At 40.7% G+C, this 24993-nt stretch overlaps 1 protein-coding gene across 2 annotated transcripts in view; it reads right to left on the bottom strand.

Moving 5' to 3' along the window:
- MCC (MCC regulator of WNT signaling pathway) overlaps positions 1 to 24547 on the bottom strand; it is a 217678-nt gene extending 193131 nt beyond the window's left edge. The window contains exons 1-2 of one of the 2 annotated variants that reach the window (XM_074813511.1): positions 24268 to 24547; positions 7528 to 7775 (exon numbers count right to left, since the gene is read on the bottom strand). In XM_074813511.1, coding sequence (XP_074669612.1) covers positions 7528 to 7775; positions 24268 to 24398 — 379 coding nt within the window. In that variant the 5' untranslated portion in view covers positions 24399 to 24547. The remainder of the gene's footprint in view (positions 1 to 7527; positions 7776 to 24267) is intronic. The other variant, XM_074813512.1, reaches the window with a different exon arrangement.
- Positions 24548 to 24993: the final 446 nt, after the last annotated feature.

Here is a 24993-nt window from a genome sequence, read left to right as displayed (position 1 = left end):
TTGCCAGCAGCCTGGCATTGACCATGTAGGAAACGATGAAACACAAAAAAGCACACTATCCGTGACCCCTTCATTCACCTGTCCCTGAATTTAAAATGATTTAAGATTATCATTGAGACATGACAACTTTTTCCTCTATTCAGGAACAAGAAACGGATGAAGGGAATGACTTATCAACAGTCTAGAAACCAAGGTCTCCTAGAACCTGGTGGCGTTTCATTACCAAACTAAATTTTGTCAGAACACTGATAACAACTGGCTAACAACTGCATTGCACTCAGAAACTCAATCTAATATTTCATTTGAAGTTTATAGTAAGGGAGAAAATAACCCTTTTTTTCCTGGAAACTAATAATTTCTACCAAAAATGGGTGTGTATAGCAATAGGAAAAAGGGCACATAAAACCTGAAATCATACAGAGGCTAGATGAAGTTTCAACATACCTTCCAAGTACAGTGTTTGTACTGTATGCACTGTATTTTTGAAGTTATTTTTTCTCACATGGCAATTTTTTCTATAGGTGAACAATCAGCTTCCCCCCAGACTATCTTCCACTCAAGACAATCTCAGTTTGGATCTGACTTCAATTCATGTGTACCAAAGCAAACAAACAAAATGTCCTGAGTATGTTGTCATCTGTCATTGTCATTTTGTTGCTTGATGTTTTATGAATACGTCAGATCCACACTGGTGATTATTAGAAGTGGACAGGTAAAGAGTATGTCACCACATAAGTCAGGAGAGGGTAAACAGAAATATGCTGAGTGGCCACATTTGTTTTACAAAAGCTAGAGAGTGGGATATATCACAGTGCTCATTCCTGAGCCAAACAAAGCATGGCCTCCATGAAAATCCCAGCTGCATCATTTGGTTTCTCAAGCTTATCACAGTTTGTGTAGAAAGCATAAACTGGGACAAAAGTGATGAAGTGATGCTGTAATCCAGTTCCACACTCCACATGGCATGCCACAGATCCATGTCTTGCCACTGGAGTTCACCAAGAAGCATGGACAGCAGTAACGTTACTCTCAAACAAGCCAGACCTGTGGCGCTAAGAAAGCCAAGGACTGGGCTCCAGCTCTACCTCCATGCTTGTGTCTGGGCCAACCATTCTATTGACTCTTGGTAGCAGCAGCTATCAAGAAGGGCAGCTTCCTGCGTTTCCCCTGTAAGCATGCTCTGCCCACTGGTCTGTCGGTCTTCCCCCTTCCCTCCAATTTTTTAAGCTATTTGGTAATTTCAAAGACATTTGATAACGGTGTCAGAGTCTCAAATGCACTAAATTCCTGTAAGTTCTATGGAAGGCACCAAAATGACACTCTGTTAGTGCTCCTGCTGAGAAAAATAATGCAATGTGATGCAATGCTCAACCTTGATTAGACACACCAACGGGGAAAAAAAAAAAAAAAAAAAAAAACCACACATACATGGAAGGAGGAGGTCAGGAAATTGAAGCAAAGCAAAAAGAGTTTGTTCCTCATACATCAAAAGGGTAAGCTGTGCTACTCCTGGCGACAGGACACAGTGAATGCTAAAGACCAGCAAGGGTTCAGAGACTCAGTTCTGTAGAACAGTATTACAGAGACAATGCATGTGTGAACAAGTGCAACTATCTCTAGTTCAAAGTGCCTGAACTGAAATATAATAGAGCGAAACACACTCACCCAATTTCTACGATTTTCTCTAACCATTTGCTTTTCACCACTCTAAGAGAGAGGATATAATTTCAGAATAACCTCTGGTCTAATGCAGATTAACTGTTCTTACATTTCACAAATATTCAAACCATAAGAAAGCTCCAACCAAGTTTGTTGGTCTATTAGACACCAGAGAACCCATCCTGCAGGGATGAATTCCATCCTTTGTAGATTCACTAGTGTTTCATATATACTATACATTGCAGTTTTAGTAAGATTAGTCAGCTGTCAGTTACAAATCCCTTGGAAATCCAGTTTAATTTGTTCTGCTTTTTATAGAACTTAGCACTCTACATTTCTAATAAATAAATAAATAAATAATTACCTATATTCTGCTGCTTTTCACAAAGATAGTGGTATCAGAAGAATATTTAAAAGTAATAAACTGAACCATTTACAGTTAACAGAAGTTTGTATGTAGTTAAATTTTGCCTAGCAGATATTCACAGCTTTTCCAGTCAAACAAATCTAAGGTGAAACTTTATTCACCAATATCAAGAAAATCTGCAGCACAACTTTGAGACCTGTGTATGGTTTGCAGACCTGAGATATGAGTTCTGTACCTTTTAACTAAATATAGCATAAATAAATGTAATAACTGCATCAGTTTCTTGAAAGCAATTTATTTGCTGTAAAATCAAACACAGAATTAATGCAAAGCAAAAGTAATGATTTTTCAGCCCCAACTGGCCTGCCTCTCATGTTTACCCATAGGCTTTATTTGAATCAAAGGAATTTCTACCATTCCTTTGATTAATCCCCACACTTGATCCACAATGTAAATAGCTTATCAAATTTTCAAGGGACTTATTTTCAGTCCCTTGAAGAGAATAGCAAGTTGGCTATAAATTAATTACTAATTACTAACCTACAGCCAAAGATTGCTTACAGACTCTGGTAGTCATAACTATTTATCTAGAATAGGAAATCAGATCAAATACGCACATGCAGCTTTCAGTAGGACAGAAAACCATTCACCTGTCTAAAGAAAGAATTTATTAGTAAACAGTACCATTTTTTGTTCATCCTCAAAAACAATGGGTACTAGAAATAGACTATTCTTTATCATGGGAAAAAAAGGCAATTTGATAATTACCTGTAAGGAGCTAGACAAATCTATACAACATATAAATAATTCTAATTCTAGCTTTTATATAAGACAACCCTGAAAAACCTAACAGAAGCCACAACTGTTCAGGGAACTTTCTGTCTTAAATCATTAGAGGTGTAGTTCTAATGTTCTTGGTTCTCATTTGCCAGGCAATCCACTTTCATCACTCACTAGATGATTGACACATATTTACTGTACCCATCATGGCTTTCAGTCTCCATAACTGGAAGTAGGACCCACAGATCTGATCAGTAACTGATGCTCTTCCTGTATTTCCTACTGAAATGATGTATTAAAGAGTCAGGTAGCATACGGTCACTGCAAGACTCCACCACACTTTCAAAAGTTATCCATTTTTAGTATATTTTAAACAATGTCAGAAGAACATTAACAGAGCTCACATTCCATTTCACTTATAGAAAAATTACTGGTTATCATTGGCAAATTATTGTTAAAGCTCCCACTGACATTAATAGTGTAGGGTAAGAACTACAACACATTATAATAGTTTTGCATTGCTGATATCCAAGCAGCAAAAAGCATCATTCCAATAACTTGAAAAATGTCCTTTTTTATGCATTTGAGTAAAAGATTAAACTTTACAATCCATACACTCATTAGATTGTCAAGATGGTAGAAAAGGACACAGGTTTGGCTTACTGAGCACACATGTCACTGGGTATTAATAAACCTGAATCCCGTACCTTAACTAAAACAGTCAGCTGGTTTCCTTACCTCTGCATCCTACCTGAAAATACAGGAGGGAAACATTTTTTGGGCAAAGTTGGGCAAAATTATTAGGATAACCTTATCAGTGATAAAAAATGATGGGTGAGACAAAGTTCAATAGTCTTTTAGATGCAATTATTTCTCAGGACCTTTTCCCCCCAGTTATTTTCTTTATAATGAAATGCAAAAGTTGTAGGTAGCAAAGAAAATCTTTTATTTAGATATATGCATACATTTTTGCACTCTTTGTTAAGAAATTGCGAACAGCTACAAGAAAAGCCTGCACAAAATGCTGTCTGACTGGTAACCTCTGCACAATTACATACAAACTTGCAATGTAAAAACATCCATGACAGAGGCTGGATTCATTTGCTCCAGATCACCACTTGAAATTTTGTAATTTATGCACCCCACACAGATACATGGTAACAGCTTTCAAGGATTACCAGCAGCTAACACATTATGTAGAAATTAGCCTGGAAAAAAGCCCTGTAGACTATCTTTAAATAATGTTTATTAAAAACTGTTCTTTGTCCAGAAAAAAAGATACACAAAAGAATATCCACCAAGTCTGTATGTTTGAATTTGCACATGATGTCTCCCATCTTAAACAATGTTTAGAAAGCAATAGCAAACAGTCAATTAACACAATCTACTCTTTGATCAGTATATCATGAGCCTTCAAAGACATGGCATAGAGGCATATGCAGATCATAATTCAAGCTTGACTGCAAGTATAATTCCTCAGCTCTCATTATGTTCGTACTCTGTGTGGTGTTTATATCACAGAAATACATTACAGTGGTGTTTCCTTGCCTCTTTAAAAAAAGATCTGTAGAACATCTTGAACAGCGCTGCCACAATGGTTTTTTTTTTACAACCAAATAAAAATCAGTTGCATTCTAAATGCTCATTATTATTATTTCCTCCCATTCTGTTTTTTGTTTACGTGGAGGAGCATCTCCTTATGTTCTCTAATTACTGAAAAGTCTTGCAGAATCTGCAAGAGTCAAGGCAGGACAAGTTCAAAAACCGTGAATTCTCTATTGGTTTAAAAACACAGTACAGTAAAATAGTCAGGCTTCAGCAGCACAGAGTGAAATATACCAAGGCAGGAAATTCAAAGGTCGTCTGGACTTAACTTTTGAAAAAAAAGCTAAGAAAAGAAATACGAATGCACTTACCAACTTTAAAAATGTGTTAAATTACTGTTGTACAACTAACAGAAATTGGAAAATAGGAAAAAAAGAGTAGGGATTGAATTGTATATATTAACAAATTTGAATGTTCATTTACGACTATTTTTTGGCAGCAATTAGTAAGATTTCATTTTGAGACTGTAATAAAGACAGCAAAGCTCAGAACCTATCTTTTACCCTTGATTATTAAAAACCCTAATTATTAGGCTGGTTTGTCTAAGAAAGAAGATTTTAAAACCCAAGTTGCCAGAAATCTGGTCAGTAAACAGGAAAACTTTGTATAGCAGTCTGAGGGCACAACATGTTTTCTGTTTTGCAGGAAAACACATCAGTGGCAGCACTGAAAAAACAGCCAACAGAGGCAGAAGATAACTATATGAGCTAGGGAACACACACCATCTTTAATCCAATAAAAAAAGATATTAGGCACAATCCTGGTTTTGAACTGTTGTCTGATACAGCTCCTGAAAGAGATTCATGGGGTGGAAATGCAACTGAGCTCAAGGATTCCGAAGATTCAGTATACACAGTGATGGAGAAATGGGTGCAGAAACTATGGAGTTAATCATCTTGCAATTCAAGAATATATACAGAAGAAGGATAAACAGAGGAAATGTTAACAACAAAATACCTCTACAACAAAATATAACTACGAAGCAGTGAAAGAGCTATGTAAAACTCTAAGTAAACAGAGCTATGAAACAGAATTGCTATGCTGAGAAGCCAAAAAGAAAAGTCAATGAGCATGAGATGATGGGATGGCGAGGGAGAAGTGCAGTTAATGTAAAAAGCAGTAAGATAAGGAACTCACCAAGGATACAAAGCAAACAAGGAAAATCTGAATGCCTGAGATGATCAGCCAAAAACATGTACAGAGTTACTATAAGACAGAACAACATGCTAAACCCACTCCCCCAAAATAAATAAATAAATAATTCCCACAAAAACAAACCTTCAAACCAACACACGCCTAGTTTTACATTCTAGGAGACTGACTACTGAAAGAATAAGGCAGGTGTGACTGACTTGTAAACTGCTACCATGGAAGAAGGCTCAGAGGAGATGGGCCAGGGCAATGGGCCCATGAAGCTTAGGGAATAATGTAGGCTGGGACTCACCTCAGCTATTGCAAAGAAGCTGACTTGATCTCAACACCAAGTGGATCCAAGGGTGGTCTTTGCTTTAAATAAACAGCTATCAACAGCTGAGTGAATTAACAGGTGATGTGTTTCTCCCAGAGTTCATTAGAAGAGTGTGAACGTATCCCTGAGTTAGCCAAGTCAAGTGGGGGAGGTGTATATGTGGCTCAGCACAACATAAAGACTACAAAAATGTGGACAACTAATAAAAGAATTTAAAAGAGAGCAATGGGCTTGAGCTGGCTTCAACTCACATATGTCTTTCTGGCAAGATGGGGGATGCCCAGTGTCACAATGGTGAGCATACCAGAGAGACACTGGAAATCACGTTGACATTGTGATTGAACTGTGTATTGCAATTGCTGTATTCTATATAACTTATATTTGTATCATGTTTTCAGTATGTTTTGTAGAACTCTGCTAAATCAGAAATCCCATGTAACATCAGCTATCTTCAAATAAGTAAATCTGATGTTAAACATGACACCCTCCACACATGGAACATCTAAAAGAACCTGGTCAGAAGATCTGGACTCTGACAACAGGTCAGTTACATGAGGAACCAGAACACAGATAAGCAAACTCTCCAGGAAGGTGTATGAAGTACATGTGACTGCAAAAAATATTCCTAACTTAATTTATGACACATGCAAAGAAAGACTATTTGGATGACTGATGAAGGATGTCTCATTAAAAGAGTATTTTTAAAAAATCTAGGCTCATGTAGTCTAAACAAAAGGTTGAGGAGACAGAGTTCTAACTCAATATAATCAGACGTTGATGGTCTTCTGAAGCATGAATGTAGGTCAGCTCCAGATCAAGGGCCAGCAGTCATGTTTAGCTAGCATGCAGCTGCTATAGGGGGCTAGAGCACTGACAACATCTCCGGCTTTTTCCACAGTACCTTGCATTATGGGATTTCTGACCACAGAAGCTGTATCCTCTGGTCTCTTGCATCTGTTACAGGGTGAAATGAAGTGGTTTGTAGGTGCTAACATTTCTGATATAATGCCAATTGATGACAGTCCTATCAAGGACCGGACTCAATGACACAGACAATCCCTTCCTACATCCCATGTTCCTATAGATGGCATAGCAAGGGGGTTTTTTTCCTTTTTTTTTTTTTTTCTGGGTGGAGGGAGGGCAAAAGGAAAGGAGAATTTCTGTATTCTTTAAATCACAAGGCACTTCCAGCACTTCAGATCCCCAACTAAGTAGAATGATTTTTAAAGCATTCAAGAAATATCCACATGCCTACAGTACATTACATCTGAAAGACAAAAGACTAAGATTATTTCTCTCCTCACTTTTAATATTTCTACCTACCTACCTGTCTGGGCTATACAGACAACAAAGAGCTCACTGGATCTTCAGTTACCAGCTGAGCTCCATAGATCTCACCCTTAGAAAGACTGTTGTCTTGTGCAAGTAGGGTTGTTAGAAGAGGATGTGTTGCATGCATCCTAGTCTACATACCAATGACCAGACTGCATTAATTACAACAGCACTCTAATATATGATGAAATTATGCCAAAGCATATTCAAAAAGCCCTTAAGGTGCAATGCTACTATCAGTAAAATTGGTAACAAAACCCACGGATTTTATCTTTTGTTAAATTACACCAACAGGACATTTAAAAGTCATACCTACCTAAACTGTTATTGCTGCTAGTTGGCCAGGAAGCTATTCTATCCCTTAATTTTTTCTTTTTACAAGAGTCATACGATTTCACAGAAAGCTCCACTTCCTCCTTCCTGATTTCTTGTACCAGTTCCATGCGGCACTGACTAAAATCCTGGAAGGAAATTTTTCCATTTTCATCTGCTCCCAGCTGGTGCATGATCTCCACGACAGACTCCTCCATATTCAGCTGGCGGCACACCATCAGCAAGTCATTCCTAAAGATATTTTTAGAAGGAAAATGGGGGCAAGGGAAGGATGGAAGTGGAAGAAAGATTGGAGAAGTAGAAACAGAGAAGAAAAAAACAACAATTTAGTTTAGAAGAAAAGGAATACTAACTTCTGTCTAACCTGCAAATGCATTAATGCACAGATATTTAAAAACAATAAACCAACTACTGTTTTTGTTAATCCAACAATAGAACTGTGAGTTTGGCAAGAAATTACAACACAGAAAGACTATGGAAAAGAAGGGAACATATTTCTTTAAGTGTTAACCTCTATTTTCATGTCATTATGAAGACTTCTACTAGCAGAGACAGACACAAGGGAGAGTTGAATCCTGCTGTTGATCTCCACATTATCCTCTGAAAAGGTGACATAATAAGAATTTAAATAATGATATTCTCACTAGATCAATGGCTACTTAAATTACTATTTTACTCAGGACAGGCCAAGAAAATTTCTTTTGACACTGAACAGCAGTAAGCTAAAGAGGAAAACATATAAAGGACATAGAAAACAGCAGAAAAGGTAAATACTATTTTGATTACCTGGCTTCAAGCCTGTCTCCAAACATTCTGACTACAAAACCCTCTTAAGAAGCTTGCTTGGTCCAATTGCTTAATGAAACTCACAAAAAGGGGGAGGAGGGCAATACTATGAAAAAAAACTCTGGCAGCAACACAAAGAGCCTGAGACAGCTGCAACCAAATCAACATGGAAGATACTTACAGTATATGACACATTTACAAATTTATACAATGTGTTCTTAGGCGAGATTCATCTAAATAACCCTAAACATACTAGTCTAGAAAAAAAAGAGTCAGCAACACTATGACCAATGCCATTTTCTATTTTATGTGAAGACAAGAACCTCAGAAACATACTTCAGGCTTAATTTGGGGTATAACACTAATCTCAGAAGAAAATATTCTGAGGGGTTTGTTCCCCACCATTCTTTTTTCTTTTTCAAAACTGAAGTAAGATTAAGTATTTTGAAAGAATTCTCAACAGTAGCAACTGGTAAAAAAAAAAAAAAATCATGAATCCAAAGTTGATAACTAATGTAAATAACCATTAATAAGTCTACTCAGGGAACAACAAGAAAGAAGGCACTGGATGTTAATTGGATATGAATATAAGTGGCCTATTAGACAAACACTTGATATTCTCCAACAGTGCTGCATGTGCAGCTCAGTGAAATTCCTCATTCATTTACTACATCAGAGACTAAATCAAGCCCTCAGAAAAGAGGGGTCATACCGTTTTTTTTTTCAAAATGTAAACCACTAAAAAAATCCACTGCTGTTTTTAATCAAACACAACTCTGCAACTGTAAACCCAGATCAAATAATCTTCCTGAGCATATAGAGAAAGCACCTCTGCTCCTTTCCACATGCTCATAGTTTTTATAAACTGCAGGAGACAAAGTTGAGAGACTCAGGCCTGACTCATTCTGCTGCTACTCAGAAAGGCCCAGACACCAAAAAAAACAGAGCACCAAAAGATCCTCTTTCATCCTCTTTTCTTCCTGTTCATCTTCCACCCCTACCTCATTTTAGAAAGGAAGAGGCATGGGGAGAGAGAAGGAAACAAAATCTTGAAATAACTTCTCCAGCAACTGACGGATGACAGATAATTATTTGTCAAATGACAACTAATTAAATTCTAAATAAAATGTGGGTAACTCAGTTCAGTCAGATCTGAAGCAACTGCTCTGCACTATCAAAATCTTCTTGGTTCCCCATTCTCTCTGATTTCAAAAGTCAAAAGAAATTACCACTACTTTGCCACTCTCACACTTCACTACTTCTTTCCCACCATCCTTTTCTTAAATACTTTTTGAGTTGGACTGCATAATACTACCACACCGATTCATACCACAAATAGTATGAACATGTCATGGCTTCTTTTAAGTGTTGCTTTTTATGTTGTACAAAACTTTTCTGTAGGATAAAGGTAAAGGAAACGTGTAATAATATTATTATTATGTGAACTATATTAGCATTTTTAGTAGTAGTATTATTTCATTGCTAATATCTGAACATCATTCAGAAGGTTTCTATGAAAAAGTGATACAGTGGAATATCCAAAGTTCTTGCATGAACAGTTTCACTGAAGTAATTTATTATCACAGTCAAGGTCCACCTATTCTACAGAAAGAAGCCGTACATAGGGTGGAGCTTTGTAACTCTGTTCCACACAGGAATTCCGAAGCTGCCTAACAGAATTCTTGGCAAAGATGTTTACAGTAAAACTGGAGTGTAATAATAATAATTACATTATGACCATTTATTTTAGCAAAAAATAAATCTTCACTTATGATAAGAAATAACTTTTATTACAAGAGAATTAAATTACGTTACATAGGTCAAGTATAAGTGATTGATACTTGCAGTTACAATTTTGGACAGAGTTTTGCTCTCAGCTTTTAATCTAGTCAATGAATAGATAAATAATCTTAGCATGGCTTGGTTCCCCATTTTTAAAAATTAAGACAACGATACAAACCAATCTCACAATGGTGTTGCAAATTAAAATAAGGATGACAAATCATTCAAATTTTTGTAAGGGGAATGACAGATACAATTAAGCTATGCCTACACGTGTTCTCTTGTAACAGATCAGATCTAGCACTGCAGTCTGAAGGACTCCCCAGAGGAGTGCTAATTTTGGAGTATCAGGAGAAGCAGCATAGGGCGATGCTGCCAGGGACTTCCCAGCCAAAGGCCTGCTGCCTGAGCCTCGGAAGAGCCATTTTACCATGCTGGGGTGGGATGAAGCCGAGGCATCGGACTGACAGGACTGCACAGCTTGCACAGTGTGTGGCCACTGCAAGCCTCCGTTCCCATACAGCCCACAAAGGACATATCCAAACTGGTATCTGGTTCCCAACAGCCACTCATTTTGATTCAACTTTTAAAGTCAAGATGACTGTAACAGTCTCTCCTAAGACATCAGTTCAATACAGACAAGCTTTGGCAGAAAGATTTACGTAATTCCAGCACATCTGCTCTTACACCTGAATATTCTCTATTCTGTGGGAGTTAACTGGCACCTTTCTACTAACTACTACAAAATTTGGATCAATTTTTATGGTGACAGACACACAGAAGACAGTTGGGAACAAGAGGCCTGTATGTTAGAGAACCCACTCAACCCATCTAAACATATTTCAAATGAATTCTCGCCTCTATTCAAAGGTAGGAATTTTTCAGAGTCCAAAGGGTTAGGCATTTAAAACTACTCAGATGCTCTGAAAGTACTAGCTAACATGTACCATACAAACACCTGCCACCCTGTTACAGAATTGTTTTATTAAACACTGTCTTACGACAAATCAGTCTTGCTCACCTTAAGCTGATGAGCACCGGAAAAAAAAAAAACAACTAAAGACACAGAAGAGACGGAGTTTTCAAAAAAACACGTATCAGAGTAGGTAAGAGTTACAGGACTATTTATTTGTGTTTATTTGTGAATACTGTGATATGTAACATTTTAAAATATTTAGAATGTTTTTCATCCTGGTAAGGCTTAATTTCACTTTTTGTGCCCCATTTTCTCTTCAGTAACTGTCATGGGTTTTGTCCAAGATACACTGGAAATTAAAAACTAGACAGTCAGCTTTATTGCTTCAATTGTGGTTAAGGTTTAGCTCTTCAGACAACAAAGAAACCAAAACAAACGACAACAAAATTGAAACTGTAATAGTTCACATAAAAAAAAATAATCTGGACTTTTCATAGTATCACTTTCTATTAACAGTCTCAATAGACTATATAGCAAACATGTAAAAAACTTCACATAAAAATACATATTAACTGACATCCATGCAAGATCCATCCATTTTTCATTTCACAAATCAGAAAGACGCTTTGGATTCAGCAGTTTGCTACATAATATTAAAACTCTTCTCCAAAATACATAATCCAGAATATTTTTAGGTTAAGGAACCCAACACTAGGAGAAAAAAAAAATATTTCCTTAAATAGAATCTTTTAATTTAACCTTGAATTAATTTCACTTTCACTGGAAAAACATACTCAAAAATTAAAAAAAAAAAGGACCACATAATAGGTTTTCAGGATATGTTAGCTATCTGGTCAATGATACCTAAATTTTGAAAACAGACAGAAAGAAAGCTAAGGAAACTGTAAAACTGAACTCCTGCCATAACAAGAAACTGTTATTTTAAAGGGAAAGCATCACTTACCACACCAATCCTTCAAGAATTGCTAGACATTCCATCTTCTTAATTCCTAGTAACAGTTTAAGAAGGACAGAATTTCTCTAACAATTAAAAAACTGAGCCTAGCTTATAAATTGATATAAGTCTGAAACATTTAGATGTTCTCCCCCAAGAAAAATTAAATACAAAAACACTGTCACACATACTGTATGCTATAATAATATTGGGCAGTTAAACATATAATTCAAGCGTACATGTGCATACTCTAAAAATTACAACATAAAAGTGTTCAGGGGTTGTTATTTTTTTATTTGGGTTTTTTGGTTGGTTGGTTGGTTTGTGGGGCTTTTTTGATAAATAGAAGATCAAAAATTGAAATGAGTGAAACTTCTCTAAGACAACTAACCAGGATTAGTAAGGTAGTCTTTTTCTTTCCTAGAACAGCCATACTCCCTGCTCTACTTACTTTTAGCTTGTTCTGATTATGGCTTTCGTAAGCATGAGGAACAACCTAGGAAAGCATACATATACACTGCACAATACCTGCATGGTGTTCCCTCTGACAGTGAACAGAACCATAAAATCATACAATGGTTTGGGTTGGAAGGGACCTTAAAGATCACCTAGTTCCAACCCCTCTTCCATGGGCAGGGACACCTTCCACTAGACCAGGTTGCTCAAAGCCCCGTCCAACCTGGCCTTGAACACTGCCAGGGAAGGGGCATCCACAGCTTCTCTGGGCAACCTGTCCCAGTGCCTCACCACCCTCACAGGGAAGAATTTCTTCCTTGTATCTAATCTAAATCTACACTCTTTCAGTTTAAAGCCATTACACCCCTTGTCCTGTCACTACCCTCCCTGATCAAGAGTCCCTCCCCATCTTTCCTGTACCCCCTTTAAGTACTGGAAGGCCACTGTAAGGTCTCCCCAAAGCCTTCTCTTCTCTAGGCTGAACAACCCCAACTCTCTCAGCCTGTCCTCATAAGGGAGGTGCTTCAGCCCCTGATCATCTTTGTGGCCTTCCTCTGGACCTGCTCAAGCAGGTCTATGTCCTTCTTATGTTGGGGGCCCCAGAGATAGACACAGTGCTGTCTCAGAAAAGTGGAGTAGGGGAGGAAAGCCGGGGGGGGGGGGGGGGGGGGGGGCGGGGAGCCAAGGAGGGGGAGAAGAGGAAAGAGTCAAAGAATCCAGATCACCACCCCAGGTTTCGTCATTGTCTCAGGTCCGGTAATCTTGGGTAGCAGCTACACAACCAGTAAAGTTTTCTGTTACCTTCTTAAGTTCATCTTATCGGCTGATTTGCATACTAGACAAAAAGAGGCAGGTATTCCATAAACTCATTGCATGAGAGAGGAGAAATAGGTGGAGCACGTGTTCTGTGTGTGAGTTGAGCAGGAAAGCTCCCTTTTGTCCAACTGAGTCGGCGGTCATCATTTCCCCCTATGACCTTTACCTTTTCCTCAGTTTTTGTTTCCTGGGCAATTATTCAGTCATTAGCTCCATCTGGTGTTGGGTGTTTTCTCTCTTATCAATCTTCTAGCTCTTCTTCAAGGTTATAGTAATAAATTAAAGTGTAGGCATTAACCTGAACATAAGGTTTTACGCGGTCTACGTCTCCCAGCTTCAAGGATTATTTAGGAAATTTGGCTATACAACTGCAAGTGAGCAGAGCCATGCACCTTCAATACACTCAGCGCTTCACTAGGCAGATAATTCATTCCTTAGACTAACCACAAAGGCCACAATTTGTGCTGAGGCTTTCTGTATCAATGAATGTTTGAGGCATTAACTCCTTCAGTTCCTCACAGATGGTCTCGAACCTGATCTCCTAGAGTGGGCGGTTCTCCATCCTTCCAGTCTCCAACTTTGCCTTCTGTGTCTTGGACAGTGTGGCTAGAGCCCTTGCTGGTGAAGACTGAAGCAAAAATGTTGCTTAGTACCTCAGCTTTCTCCATATCCTGGGTGACCAAGTCTCCCTCTTGCTTGCAGGGAGGGCGCACATTTTCCCTAGTCTTCCTTTTACCACTGATGTACCTATAGAAGCTTTTCTTGTTGCCCTTGACGTCCCTGGCCAGAATTAATTCTATCAGGGCTTTGGCCTTCCTAATCCAATCCCTGGCTACCCAGACAGTTTCTCGGTATGCCTCCCAGGCTACCTGTCCTTGCTTCTACCCTCTGTAGGCTTCCTTTTTGTTTGAGCTTACCCAGGAGCATCTCGTTCACCCATGAAGGCCTTCTGGTGATCTCACCTGACTCTGTCAGGATGCACAGCTCCTGAGCTTGGAGGAGATGATCACTGAATATCAACCAGCTTTCTTGAGCCCCTCTTCCCTCCAGGGCTTTATCCCATAATACTCTGCCAAGCAGCTCCCTGAAGAGGCTGAAGTCTGCTCTCCTGAAGTCCAGGGCAGTGAGCTTGCTGTGCACCCTCCTCACCACCCAAAGGATCTTGAACTCCACCGTTTCATGGTCACTGCAGTCAAGGCTGCCCTTGAGCTTCACCCTCCCCACCAGCCCCTCCTTGTTGGTGAGAACAAGGTCCAGTATAGCACCTCTCCTCATTGGCTCCACAATCACTTGCAGAAGGAAGTTATCATCAACGCATTCCCGGAACCTCCTGGATTGCTTGTGCCCTGCTGTGTTGTCCCTCCAACAGGTATCAGGGTGGTTGAAGTCCCACATGAAGACCAGAACTCGTGAATGTGAGGCTGCTCCTATGTGCCTATAGAGGGTCTCATCTGCTCAGCCTACCTGGTCAGAGGGCCTGTAGCAGACCCCTACCATAACATCTCCTGTCCCTGCCCTTCCCTTTAATCCTGACTCATAAACTCTAGATTGGCTCCTCATCCATCCCCAGGCAGGGCTCCATGCACTCCAGCTGGTTGCTGACATAGAGGGCAACACCCCCTCCTCATCTCCCCTGCCTGTCTTCCTGAAGAGCCTGTGTCCTTCCATTCCAACACTGCAGTCATAGCTGTCATCCCACCACATCTCTGTGATGCCAATAAGATTGTGGCCCTGCAGGTGTGTACACATCTCTAGCTCCTCTTGTTTATTCCCCATGCTACACATATTTCTGTGGAGGCATTTAAGTTGGGCCCCCAGTGAAGCTGACTCTCTGGCTGGAATTCCTTTATGCTGCTGTGGTGGTTTGACCTTGGCTAAATGCCAGGTACCCACCAAGTCGCTCTATCACTCCCCCCCTTTCCCCTTTTTTTCTCAACAGGGCAAAGAGGAGAAAGAAAATAAGATAGGAAAAAAAAAAAAACCAACCCTTGTGGGTAAAACAACAGCAGTTTTAATATAAGCAAAGTGAAGCAAAGGTCTGTGCATGGAAGGAAAAAGAAAACAGATTCATTCTCTACTTCCCATGAACAGGCGATGTCGGGCCTTCTCAGGAAGCAGGGCTCCAATACGCGTAGTGGTTGCCTCGGAGGACCAAGGGTGACCCCACCCCTTTCCTCCTTTCTCCCAGCTTTATACTGAGCAGACGTCATATGGTATGGAATATCCCTTTGGTCAGTTCGGGTCAGCTGTCCTGGTTGTGTCCCCTCCCAAGGTCTTGCCCACCCTGTCCCACTGTGGGGGGGAAATGTCAGGAAGAGCCTTGGTGCTGTGTAAGCACCACTCAGCAGTAGCCACACCACCAGTGTGCTATCAACACCCTGCCAGCTCCCAACATAAAACACAGCAGGGGAAAACCAATTCTGGCTCAGCCAGACCCGGTACAGCTGCTCTTGAGGTGCTCTCCTGCTGACCTATGATCCCTCTCCAGGCTCTGGGCATCTACTGCTGGCACTGGCATCAAGCTGGTAGGGTTGGGATGGATTAAGGCTCCCCTCCTCTAGCAACTTTAGTTTAAAGCCCTCTTCACCAGCTTGACAAGCCTATGACCAAAGATGCTCTTCCCCTTCTCTGACAGATGGACCCCATCAGCTCCCAGTAGGCCACATTTCTCAGAGTGAGTGCCACGGTCTAAGGAGCCAAATCCCTGGCTGTGGCATCAGCCCCATAACCAACTGTTGATTTGCCAGATTCAACTCGTCCTCTCAAACCACTTACATTTGACTGGGAGGATTGATGAAAAAACTGCCTGCACTACAGAGTGAGTCCCTTACTGCCACTCCCAGGGCTCTGCAGTCCTTGATACTCCTCAGACTGCTCCTGCCTATATCGGTGGTGCTCACATGAAACAGCAGCACCTGATAATAATCAGTGGACTGTACAAGGTTCAGCAGTCTCTCAGTGACATACCTGATTTGAGCCCCTGGTAAGCAGCACACCTCTCTAGAGAGTGCATCAGGTTGGCAGATGGGTGCCTCTACACCTCTCAGAAGAGAGTCTTTTACCAAGGTTCAGGCATTTTGTTGCTGGAATTCCTAAAACTGAGTTGTGTGAAGCTTTCAGATGGTTAAAGAATGCACAGAGCAAGAAGTCCAGATCTCAAGTGAGAATAAAATCTTGTACTGGGGTCTAACAACTTTTTCAACCCCCTGGTAATAACGGCCCAGCAATATGAAGAGCCAGACTGAATGCAAGGACTAAGCAAAATCTTGTCCCCATCTTGGTGACATTTTGCAGACTGCTTCTAAATTATGTTCCCTTGTTAGACAGCTGGATATGTCATCTCTATGAAATTTTCTATTCTGTTCATCCTGAAATTTCCTATTCTGCTCATTCTGAAACATGAACTTGTAAATAGAACAATGACAGGGCAAGGTACTGATTTAAGAATGTTGCGGTCAAAAGAAGAAACCAGGAGATAAGGGAGTGAGGTGCTTCCAACTTTGCATAAACAATGCATGTTTTGCCTACAACTATACCTTTGAAAAGGAGCTAAAAGACAGATAAAAAGGAAACAACCTGCCTCAGAAGGCATCAAAGGCTGGATGATTGTCTGAGAAGCATGAAGTCAGCAAAGTGGTAACTGGGAGAAAGGTAAAGGCAGTGGGGGGAGACCATGACCATGGACTCAATTGAAGACCAGGAAGACTTGCCCTGCCTCATCCTTTGAGTTTGCGCAGAATAATTAAAAGATACTGTAACTTCACATCGATATGAGGCATGTTGTTAACCAGCGAGGGACAAAGTGGTAAGAAACTAACCAGTGGTCGTTACAGTAAATGTGTATTTGTGCAGTTTGAAGTGTATAAACACATTTCTTTGTGGAATTACCACCTAGCACTTATCTTCACGCAAACATGGAATAAATAAATAACTCTGTTCTGCATATATTGGCGTCTTGCACATCAGGTAAACAACCCTGCTTGTGGGACAACAGATTGCGGCCAGACTTAGGACTGTACAGGACTAGGACCAAACTGCTTTTGAAATCTGAAACCCCAGTACCTGCAAAGCTAGCAGAATAATATTACTTCTCTCGCAAGTCTTCAAAGGCAGTTTTTTATTTCCATCTGTTCTGGTACAGAGTTGATCTTTTTCAAACCTCTTGCTTGTAGGATACATGGCTTTATCACTCCCTAGTCTGCTGATACCTGAGCAACCACAGCAGCTTCTATTTACATATTTTGCTCCTGATGCTGCTTCCAACCAGCACAGAATAGCCTGCAAGGATTAGGAAGCATCTACATGCATAATATTATATAAAATATGAAATTAAGTTTTCAGAGATCCTGACTGAACGTATTTACATGGGCTCATAAACAATCATCTTATGGGTGAAACCCACATTTTACCACCACAGGGCTGCAGAACTGCATGTACAGTATGTAAAACTTCATGCCCTCAACAGCAAAAGAGGCTGATAAAATCTTTGACAATCTGCATGTTTGTACAATTACAGAGTTTAATATAATTTTAGAGGCAACTAACCAAGTTAGAACAGTCTCCAGGAGGTTATTAGTGCATATATGAACCAAATGATAGCAAAGCTCCTTGTTCATATGTTTTTGCAAAGTCTATATATTGGGCTTACTTCAGAAGAGGCATCATTTTCATATTACACTTTAAGTCCACATTATTACACCCATACAGGTTCCTCTGCCTTTCCCCCATTGTCCTCAGACTATCTATGAAAGGAAAACAATTTAATCACAGCAAAGCATAACCAGAAGTCAAAGGAAGAAAAAATAGTGACAGGAAGAGACTGCTCATGCTTTTGTCCTATATGTGGAAACCACTTAGTGGTTACCACTGTCAAAACTCCTTTGGTAAGTTCAGCCTTTGAGAAAAAAAGGCCTTTTTGTCTTGTCAACAGAGTTGTCTGCACTCCACTTGACAACTCCCACCAACACTGGGAAATTATTAATTGCTAATCACAGAAATACACAATAGAAAGGAGGACTTGGAGAACCTAATGGCCATGCAGTAGGTATGTTCTTTACATGCTTGAAGACCTTGACATATTGCAGTCAGCCCCTTTGAGAACAATGAATGTTTCCCCTCAACATTAACCCTGTGTGCCTCTGCACACTGAAGAGTAGCAGAAGATACAGGGTAGCAACCACACAAGGCCAAACCTCTGTCTTCTTTAATTCTAGTAAAAGTGTAACAGTTACCCTATTGATGAATTTGGTGCTCGGTATCTATCCATTTAGTTCTCACTAAATATCTAGGTTAAATACTAAGCATTTGTTTCATTTACCTATTTTATTTACAGGACCTTTCACAAGTTCATCACAATCTACCCCACACCAGTAGCTTCTTTGTGGCTTTTGTCCCCCTCATAACAACGTGCAAGACAGTTTTGAGCTTAACATTTACTCATCTTCTATGACATTCAGATAACTACCTCCAGTTTATACATGAATTTTAAAACATATGCTGCTTGGACAATATCTCTGACAATGCTTTGTATGAACCTGATTTGTGTTTTCATATGGCACTACAGTCTACAGTATACTGTATCCCCTTTGAACAGCTGCAAGGAGAAAAGTCAGATTACAGTCTTTAAGAAACATCTATATTCACGCCAAACACTTCGCAGTAACTACCTATTTTTAAAAGGGAGAGTAAAAAAAGGAATAGCAAAAGGTTGTTTTAGGGGAAAAGTAATTTTTACACTACTTTTTAAACACAAAAATCATGGGCACTTTTGTAATTTCACAGTTCTGTTTCATACACATTCTCTCCTGAAGACCCATCAAGTCAAACTCAACAGGGCAAATTCTGTGCTACTATACTACAATCAATTACAAGTCTGGCCTACATTCAGGCAATAGAGATTAAAACATCTCACGTTTTACATAAGGACCATATATTTTAAATAACTAAAGGATTATTTTTATTCCAAAATTCTCCAGTTATAAGGCCACTCTCTATCCATTTAAGAAGATTCCAAGGCTGCCAGTTTGGGCACTTACACTTCTCAGCAGTACTTATTTTACTTACAGAAAATAATTTAAGAAAAACCAAAACAAAAGAATCCTGTAAATGGATCTAGTTCAACCAAGTTAATAAATGAATTTACATGACCACTAGTTTGCAACCTGGATTATAGCAATAAATACTGTTACAGTTTCTGTCACAGGTACAAAACCCCAACTTATTTAATTATACACCAAAAACTGTAACTGGATGTCAGCCTGAATTACTAACTTGCTATGACACAGCATATATATTTTCAGACTTCAGACCGCAAATAACAACAGCACAACAGCCAAGGCAGTAACTTGCCTGGTCATAGACAACCCACACTGATTTTGTTCCTGTCATATAATTGGTCCTTTTGCACTTCAACAGGTATCTCTTTAACTAAACACCAAAGTTGAAGCAACCACCCAAAAGTTTAACAGTAGTGGCTGTAGCGGAGAGTAACAGAGCGCACAGAAACATGTATCTCTTCCCTTAAAAACACAACCAATAGATACATACTTTGCCTTTTTGAAAAGACTTTCTTTCCTTTTCTAATAGCATGTGGCCACTAGATGCAAAAGCACTGAAGGGGGTGCCAAAATATACACAGTAAGAAAGCTGAGAACACCCTACTACTGCAGCCCATAAAAAAGGGAAGTAGCAGCTCGTCCTTGCATAGGTTCCAAAGCTATGTACCACTAAAACCACTCATAGCAGATCAAATCCAACCAGTTCCTTTTAACTGCTTCTGCGAATGGCTAGCAAAGGACACAGTCCTTCAGCATGTCCTTTTAATGGCCTGTATAAGCTCAATACAAAATCAGTAGGTTAATGGGGTTTTAATCATCTTACTCTACCTTTATATGAGACATTTTCTGTAAGACACTGACCCCAGTGTAAAAAAATGTATACACAGAAGAAAATATTTTTTAAAAAAATCTCTAGAAACAGAACTTCATTCCATTATTGTTAATATGACAATTCTCATTTAACATTTCTAATTTAACACTAGCTTTACCTTTCTACTTCATAACCCTAGAAATTATTTATCCATGCTTAAAAGTTAAAATCAGAAAACTAGCACATTTGTAACTTACTAATTAAATTAATTTTCTTCTTCACCCATTATCTCCATAGCTCATAGCTTCATTTTTTAAGCAAAAGTATTTCCTGCAGATTCAAAGTAACTTTATTTAGAACTTGCAGAGTTAGAACAGAGTAATTTGGAAACCCTTTTAGTGACTTCTGCATTAAAGATGAAATTCATTATGTGCTAAATGGAACTTCAGTACAATACACATATAATAAAGCTAAAAGGCAATTAAGTTTCTAAAGAAGACATTAATCTAGCCCATCACCTGTAAAAACCCAGCATGCTCTCACTTTACTCACATCAACCAAGGCCACATATGCTGACCTTAAACAACAAAAAAAAAAAAGCAGCAGGTGTCCTCTCCAATGTACCAACCCCCTGAAGCTAAATATATTTTTAACTGTAACATCGGATTCTGAAGCTTTTCAAAGCAAACAGAGTAAAAAGTAGAATGAATGCAATTAGTGTTTTTTCAGTTAACTTTTTGTTAATAACAACACAATCCAACTACAGCTGCAAAAACAAAGTTCTGCTTTAAACAGTGTTTAAGGCTGCCTTTTGCTACCAGGAAGGCTGATCCAGCTGATCTCAAATGTTCAGAATCCAGCCTTAATCATGGACTGCTTTGCAGTCAGGGGTTTTTTTGGTAAAGTTACCTGTCATTGCTGAAGTATCAGAAGAATGCCAAGCGCTTGCAATATGTTAAAATAATTAAGCAACTAATATCAATCCCCAAAAAAGCAAAAGCCATTTCAGTACAAACCAACAAGTTAAAATTCTTGTGTTTTCTTAGTACTTTTTTCTAACTAGATGTTGCAAAATTTCAATATGCACATGTCAAATGCAATGCTCAAAGACACAAGCTTAGCATTTCATACTCCATCATTCTGCTCCTTCTGCGTTATAACCACCAACAATACACACTTAATCATGCTTTATAATTTTTATATCACCCTAACTATTTAGACCCTGAAAATTAATCAGCATCTCAGGACATGCTCCTCCTCTCCATCTGTGTCTCTACTTCCCTGCTATTATCTGAAGAGGTTTACAGTTTGATGCACAACAAAGCATTTCCACAGCTGAGACACCATGTTACTTGATTAGGAATGCAAATAGCTCTTTTCCCCATGCAATATGAACTAAACAATCACGCAGACAAAATGCCTGCCTTTGCTGCAAGAATAAAGATCTTCTCTTTCCATAACAGCTCTGAAGTTGGAAAGAAAGACATCTTACAAACAAACTGCTGCATGTGTTATGCAAACAAATGACTGGCCAATCTTCAGTCCTGCAAGCAGAAGAGAAGGGATCTAATTCTGAAAGATATGACCACTTATGCTGAGTAACAGCTGCAAAACTGCAAATTTCAACCCCATTGCAGTGAAATAAGTAAGTTCTGAAAAAGACGCTCAAACCAGTAAAAGGCTATAGATCAGTTCTAGTCCACAAGGAAGCAGACAATTTTACAGTGCTATCTGCTATGTTTTCAACTCTTTATACAGATGCCTAGGCATTTACTGCAATGTTGAACCTGCTGTAAAAGGCGTAGTAACATGCAGAAGTCAGTCTACCATCTCCATGGGCTACAAGGAAGAAAACAAAAAAATTGTTACCCTCAAGAATGAGCAAAGGGAAGTCCAAGGAAGCAGGGCAAGAGGGAACTGGAGGACCAAGTAACTGGCCTGTATGAAAAAAGAAAAAGAACAAACAAGACAAACAGTATGCACAGAATGGCAACATTAAGTTTAGAGTAAAAGCAGATGTAACTTTTTCACCTTTATTTTAATTCATTACATTAAAAAAGATGCAATTATCTAAACACTAAGACTGTAAACAACAAAACCCCAATTGCTATACTTCTAACAGGGACACTGTGTGTCCATGAACCAGAAAGAGCATTCTGTAAGACTATGATGGTGCATACTACAAATATATCCAAAAACCACTGGGTAAATCAGCTCCTGCATAAGTCATTGCCATAAAACAGATCATGAAGGATATTGAGACACTACACAAAGCAAGGAACACACTCCGTTATGATACTGATTACCCAGGCTAGCTAATGAAGTCAAGAATAAATGATTCCCTCTCAAGTCAAAGATTATTTGTTAAATGTTCATTCACTACTTTCTCACAAATACAGAAATCTAAGGGAAGACAGTAATTTATAACGCTATGTTCTCTGATCAAGGCCATACCAGTTCTGTTTTGAAGGCACAACTCCCTTCTGAAGCCACCTTCAACAATGGACCCACAATCTCCTGAAGAACTTTCAACCACTATCTTCTAAGCTTTATTTCCATTTCCTGCTGAAATCCAAAGTCCCTCCTCAGACATGTCCTGGAGTTTTCAAAGCTTTCAAGCAACATTCAGAAACACCCATTTTGAAATATACAGAATACAAATTTGGAACAAAATTTAGGCAATATAGAAAAGACAATCAGAAAGGAGTGGCTTATGTCATGGTAACATCTCTCAACTGTCCATATGAAGCACCAAAACATTCACACTACCTCAGTAAGGTCTTTAAATTATAAATACACAGCATTGCAGGAAAGCATCACTACCTGTCAGCGAGTGTGCTCTGAGGAGGCAGCATATGCTTTAAGTGAACACGCTAAGTTTTCAGACATCAGAATAATTTCCATGAAGACAGTAACAAAAGGAAATAGAAGAGATCCTAGCACACTGGTTGGAAAGCATACATTTTCAAAGTTTACATTTCAGAACCACAACTGTCAAAATAATCATTAGACTGGGAGAAAAAGAGTGTTTGGGGAGCTGTTTAGATAAGGAATATCATGACCCTTAAATTTTATTTTTAAAGTGACTGCCAGCTGTTACAGATTTTCAACAACTTTCTGGCTCCAAAGAGATGACAGTGGGGATTGCAGTTTACTTGGCCTTTTCACAAGGTCATATTCTTATGTTTCAGGTTAGATGACCAGACTTAGAAATTCCCTCACTGCCTCAACTCTCCAGAGGCACTGACTAACTACAACTAGCATAGGTTTCATTTTGAAAACGCAAGTTCCCACCACCTCTGGCAAATTCTGCCTTTAGAAGTTCAGTATTTTTTTAACTACGGTGTGAGAGCAGAGGACTAGCTCCAGAAATATCCTTTCAAGAAAACCCAGTCCTGAGCAAAACACAGTGCCAGTACTTCCAGATACACCAACATTTCATTATGGCTTATTTCCAACTATCTACTGCAAATGTACAAGCTCATTACCTTCTCCCCAAAATCTATCAGTCTGGGTCACAAAGGAATTTAAATGAGATTGTATAACAAGGATATTGATAAAAACACAGTAAAGAATAAAATCAGATGATCAGTACGAGTTTTCTCTTAGATTACCTGTGACCATCTTTCTTTGTTTACTTGAAAAAGTCACCTGCCTAGTGCATTAGGTGACAAAAACCACCCAGGTTGGAAGGCGTGACCTTCCAGACCTGGTGGAAGTGCTCCAGGCGGTATCTGTCCACCCTCTCCTCCATTCCCCAAACGCTCTCGGTGCTGAGGCACGGCCAGAGTCCCGCTCTCACACACCTCGCTCCGGGAGCCAACGGCCGCCCGCCCGGCCTGGGCCGGCCGCCGCGCCCGGTGAGGCGCAGGCTGCGTCTGGCGGCGCCGCGCCGCAGGGGGCAGCGGGCAAGGGAGACCGGCGGCCCGAAGGTCCGCGCCCGCCCTGCCAGCGGCAGACGCCGCGGGGCGGCTGCCCCACCGGTGGCGCGGAGGGTCCGGCCTGGCGGCGGCGGGCGCTACGCTCTGCAAACTACTCGAAGTCGCCGAGAAGTTGAGACGCCGCTTCCCGGGCAGCCGCGGAGAGGGGGAAGACGGGGCGGCTGCCTACCAGCGGTGCAAAGAACCTCCTCCCTCTGTCGCTACCTGCTGATGAAGCCATCCCCATCGCCGTCGCAGGTCTGGAAGAGGCGCCTCATCCTCTCCTCCTCGCCTGTGCTGGAGGTATCGCTGCTGCTGCTGCTGCTCACCTCCGCTACAGCGGCTGCCGCCATCATGCTCCCAGCTCCGGAGGAGGCGGCGACGAGGCTGCCTCGGGCGCCCAGGATTCCTAGTCCCGCCGCGCCCGCAAAGTGCGAGCGGCAGCACAACGCTGGGGCGGGGAGCCCCGCCGCGCCGCCCCGGCCCCGCAGCCACCTCCCGCCGAGCCCAGACGCGGCCCCGCGGGGGTGGACGGGCGGGCGCGGGGCCGGCGCCGCGGACGGAGAGCGCTGGAGTCGGAGTCCCGCCCCCCGCCGCGGCCGGGACCCCGCAGCAGCCGCACGGCCACCGCCGCGCGCCTGGGCTTGGGGCGGGGCGAGGGCGGCGAAGGGTCCCCGCGCCCTTCCCTCACGCTGTCATCCTGCCTCCGCCTAGGCCCATCTTCCCGGCGGTCTCTCTCCCTGTGCCAACACCCGCGGTGGCACCGTGAGTGCGTGGCCGAGTGAAATGAGGGCTAGCTGCCCTCATAGTTACAGTTTTGCACCCCACCAGAGTCCAGCCAGCAAGTGCTAGGCAAACCTCACTCCCTCGGGTCGTCTGAGGGTTGCTTGTTTTCCTCCCACTGGGCACTCCCTGCTTTGGGAGTGCTGCAAACTCGTTTGACTATGGCTG

This window comes from Strix aluco, chromosome Z (assembly GCF_031877795.1).
Source record: "Strix aluco isolate bStrAlu1 chromosome Z, bStrAlu1.hap1, whole genome shotgun sequence".
NCBI lineage: Eukaryota > Metazoa > Chordata > Aves > Strigiformes > Strigidae > Strix > Strix aluco.
The sequence above is the reverse complement of the archived record's forward strand: the minus strand, read 5'-3'. Positions and strand labels throughout refer to the sequence as shown.